Source organism: Antrostomus carolinensis, unplaced genomic scaffold (genome assembly GCF_000700745.2).
Source record: "Antrostomus carolinensis isolate BGI_N321 unplaced genomic scaffold, ASM70074v2 scaffold15879, whole genome shotgun sequence".
Classification (NCBI taxonomy): Eukaryota; Metazoa; Chordata; class Aves; order Caprimulgiformes; family Caprimulgidae; genus Antrostomus; species Antrostomus carolinensis.
The window spans coordinates 22,324-26,941 of NW_010340828.1; the positions used below are offsets into that span (position 1 = coordinate 22,324).

At 33.3% G+C, this 4,618-nt stretch overlaps 1 protein-coding gene across 1 annotated transcript in view; it reads left to right on the plus strand.

The window, feature by feature from the left end:
* The window catches only part of EXOC1 (exocyst complex component 1), a gene marked incomplete at its 3' end in the record, with an annotated part of 22,775 nt that extends 18,436 nt beyond the window's left edge, over nucleotides 1-4,339 (plus strand). Inside the window, exons 14-17 of the mRNA XM_029087059.1 lie at nucleotides 1,590-1,700; nucleotides 2,196-2,272; nucleotides 2,819-3,047; nucleotides 4,156-4,339. Of these exons, the coding sequence (XP_028942892.1) occupies nucleotides 1,590-1,700; nucleotides 2,196-2,272; nucleotides 2,819-3,047; nucleotides 4,156-4,339 (601 nt within the window). The remainder of the gene's footprint in view (nucleotides 1-1,589; nucleotides 1,701-2,195; nucleotides 2,273-2,818; nucleotides 3,048-4,155) is intronic.
* Nucleotides 4,340-4,618: the final 279 nt, after the last annotated feature.

The window sequence follows — 4,618 nt, forward strand, 5'->3', positions numbered from 1 at the left end:
CTCAGCTTTGCATTAGAAGCGTCTTGCATATCCTTCTTATATAGTTTAAAGATCTGTACTGTTTAAATTTTAAATCATGCCAGTTTCAAATTCTGTGTGCACCACACATCTAATAAAGGCAGTTTCTAAGAAATATCAGAGTATTATTCTCTGATTACAAGATTCTATTTAGTTCCTTTACATGCCCTGCATGTAATCGGTAAAGAATATCAAGCATAAAAAAATGATCTATTAATTTCAAGCCTAATATGCATTTTTAAGCAAATAGGAATTGAATTGGATTCTTCAACTGATTTTTTTTTCCTCAATACAAACATTCCTGTGTTCTGTGCATTTTGCCAGTATGTAAGCAAAAGTGAAAGATAAGAAAGCATAATCTTCTTCTAGCCAGGACTTGATCATTGCCCTAAAATTTATTTATACTGGTTTCACCTCAGACTTATCAGTTTTCAGCTTTAACCAATGGCACTAAGTTATTGTTGGAGTGTCCTCGGCATCTGTTTAAAAACCTGCTCTCCTCAGCATCTGATTTGGTCCCTGTCCCCGTCCCCCCCGCCTTGAACCTTTAAAAGTGACAGTAGTCCTCACTTGTGGAATTAACTCCTCAGTACTGTGGAGGGAAAAGGAGCTGTTATCAGAGTGAGACATAAAAATAATTTTACTGTTCTCTATTGAATTAAGTTATGAAAATGAATATTTTACTTCTGACTTCTTCAGATCTTGCTCAGTCTTTTTCTGGGAGAAAATATTATATGGCTGAAACAGTTACTACATACCTGCAGCAGCAACTTGTCTAGAATTACAATGATAGCTTTTTAAAACAATTTTACTGAGCTGACCTAGTAGGTTTTTCAGGTTTGTTTGGTCTGGTTTTTTTTGTCCTAGGGGAACTTTCTGTACTGTGTATTTACTATGTGTCTAGATTGGTTTCATTTATGTAAATTATGGTGTCTTAATCCTTAAACACTTGCAGAGAAAATTGTGTAAAGATGACAGATTAGAAGTATGTCTAACACCCACCTGACTTACAATGATTTGTATTAATAAAATTTAATTATTTTAATGAATTATTGCCAAAATAGTGTTTCATTTTAGATTAAATCTAAAAATCATAACAAATACTTCTATTTAGTAGAGAACTTGTTGGTTTCTATAGCAGCTATGTAGAAACCTTTTCTACAGAGCAGTTATCTTCTACATACGCAGTTTACCTGTTTTTCTCACCTGAGGCTTTCAATTTTGCCTTCTTCCTCTCAGCAACCCAGGCCAGAAAGAGGGTGGCAGAACCCATGACCTACTATTAAAATGTGAATGTTTTCATTATAGCATAAAAGTCCTTCCTTAGGCTGTGACTAGAAAGCTTCTAGTTGTGTAAAAACAGTTTGTTATTTTCTTCCCAGTGTTATATGGATGAGAAGGGACTATGATGAAGATTATAAGTACAAGCTGTTTCCATTTCTATTAAGTAGAATAAGCCACCTAAAGCTTACTGAAGATAGAAAATATAAAATCTGGTGCAATAAACAAAATTAATATTACTAACTGTTCATAGTATTTGGTGTGCTGATAAAATATCTGTCTTTCTTTAGATTTTTGAGCAAGTATTAAGTGAGCTGGAGCCTCTGTGTCTTGCAGAACAGGACTTCATTAGTAAATTTTTCAAACTCCAGCAACATCAGAGCATCTCGGGAACAACAACGGTATGACTCTTAATTCTGTGACTGAAGTAAAAATATTGAACAGGCCTCATAAGAAACATGTTTAGAAGATTTTATGTGGCAATTATGTGTCCAGGTGATCAATAATTCGTTTTTCTCCATTAGCTGTCAGAATCTTTATTTTTGGCTTACCAATACAAAATCTATTTAAGGACTGATGTTTCTTTTGCCATGGCTTTGTTTCCTCATAAAATCATATTAAATACTTCATCATGCTATGTAGGAACACAATGGCGAGTAATTGTGGATAGTGTTGTATTCTGGGGAACATGACCAGAAAAATACCAGAAACTTGCAAACCACTATATTTGCTACTTTGGAATTAAAAAAAGAAAAAAAAAAAAGAAAAAAAAGCAAGAAAAAAAAGCTGGTAAATAGGTTGGGTTTGTCAGATATACTTATCACCTAAATATAGAATTGAAGACAAGTTTTTCAGCTTCCTGTATATTCCTGTATATGCGTTCCTTGTTCTTACAGAATGAAGCAGAGGAAATGGATGGAGGAACTCTGTCTCGTTCATACACTTCTGGTGTTCCACAAACAGTATCATCTGAGTATGTGTTGCTGCTGTTTGTTACTGATTCTTAAGCCTACATGTGAATTTATTTGGCATATAAAACTTTTTTCTCTATAATCAGAAATTGTTCCCTTTTCGTGAAAATTAATAGCGAACTCTTAATTTGTACCTAGACACCGAATGTGTCAGTAAATATAAACATTTTTGTATATAGGGTGGATTTTTCTGTCTATAGTAGCATTAAAAAAGATACTTAATTCTCTAATAGTTTGCAGAGTGAAACTAGGCACTGTAATATGTAAAATATGCTTTGGAAAATATGCTTAGCAAAGTTCTGAGTTTGAGTGTGTGGCAGCTTCCACACAGAAAATATATTTTTTTAATATTTTATACATGTCTCTCTTGATTTTTACTGTATGGCATTGCCATTTCTTCCCTTAGAAACATTCTGAAAATCATGAGACTTGTTGAATGCAAATGAGATTACTATATCCAATAAATTTATCCTAAAAATGTTATCAAAGATGTACAATAGCCTATTAAACTGTCAGAGTAATATTTTTATCTTACGCATTTTTAATAGGAAGGACATGATCCGACAAATGATGACAAAAATATTTCGTTGTATTGAACCTGAGCTGAATAACCTTATAGCGCTGGGGGACAAGATTGATAGTTTTAATTCCCTTTATATGTTAGTTAAGATGAGTCATCATGTATGGACAGCACAAAACGTGGACCCGGCTTCCTTTCTCAGCACAACACTTGGAAATGTTTTGGTGACTGTCAAAAGGAACTTTGATAAATGCATTGTAAGTTCTTTAGTTATTCTGATTATGCTAACTATAATATAGGAAACCTACTCCTATCCAGTTTGATTTTGTGTGTCTTTATAGATAAATTTTTGCTTTCAGTTTTGCTCTTCCACTGGACAGACCTTCAAAAAAGATAAACTAATTGGTAGTTGTGTTTCTTTTTCCTCTCCATTCCAGTTTTCTTCAATAATTAGCTATTTGTAACAAATGTGATCACTCATTCAGTGCTGTGAGCTAGCTGCTGTTTTTAGTTAATTGTTTAAACTTGTACTCTTACTGAGATGACTGAAGTCAGTCAAGTAAACTATTGCTCTCTGCCTTTTCTGCTTACCAAAACAAAACCTCATGGATTTACAAAGGTTTTGCTTTTCCCCTTTGAGCCTAGGATGCCAAACAGACATCTCTTCCATGTGTTCAGTTATTTCTATCTTGTATCTAACAAAAACTTGATTTAGATAAAATGGCAAATCATTTGGCAGTAGCAGAGGCAGCTTCTACTGTCAGAAGCTTCCTTTTTCTAATACAATATGACCATTATATGAAATACAGCAAGTTTAGTGAAAAAATAGTTGCTGGTCTAACTTTTTTTTTATTGTCATAAATGTAATTTGGCTCTAGGCCAACATAGTAAGACTGACCATTCTTGATCAGCTTAATGCTTACATTATATTATACTCACAAATAAAATTTCAGTAGAAGATTAAAGAAACCTCTGGTAGCAAAAGGAATTGGTAGTCTGGCTGAATCAGAAAAGCAAAGTTCCTTGTTACATTACGGAATGAAAATTGTTAATTGCTTCTAGCGTTTAGTATTTTTTTTTTCTTAATACTAAGTAAGTAAACAAGGGAGAGTTAAAGCTGGAAGATTTTACTTGCCCATCTTCCTTTTTTTATTTCCAATTATTTTATTTCTTGAAAAATTTTTGAAAGTAAAAAGGGAGGAGGACTAATATATACTATATATAAATGAAAGATAAAATTATTTCCATGATTGAATAAATGTCAATTTTTCAGTATGTTTTCATTTTTCTTTTCTTTTACTAGTTGTTACATGGTCTGGAGTCATATCTTAGAGGCTAACTTCTGTTTTTGTTTTAAATTATAAGAGTAATCAAATGAAGCAGATGGATGAAGTAAAAATCTCAAAGAAGAGTAAAGTTGGGATCCTTCCATTTGTTGCTGAATTTGAGGAGTTTGCAGCCCTCGCTGAATCAATTTTCAAAAATGCAGAACGACGAGGAGACCTAGATAAAGCCTACATAAAACTTATTAGAGCTGTTTTTATCAGTGGTAGGTCTTCCAAGGTTGTCATAGTTACTAAAATGATTGTTTCTTCCCATTTATATATAATTTTGCTCCAATGAACAGATAATTTTTTTAAGACTATCACAAGCTGTGTGTCAGCTACTGTGCTGAAATTTTGGTTCTCTCTCTTACCAGTAGGACAGCGAGTGTAAACCTTTTGACTGTAACATAGTTTTAAAGAGCAAACGGTAGCCGTTTCCCTTTGTACATACCTGTAAACTAACTTTCAGTTATGACAGGGGGAAGTGGTTAAGGCTCTGGAGG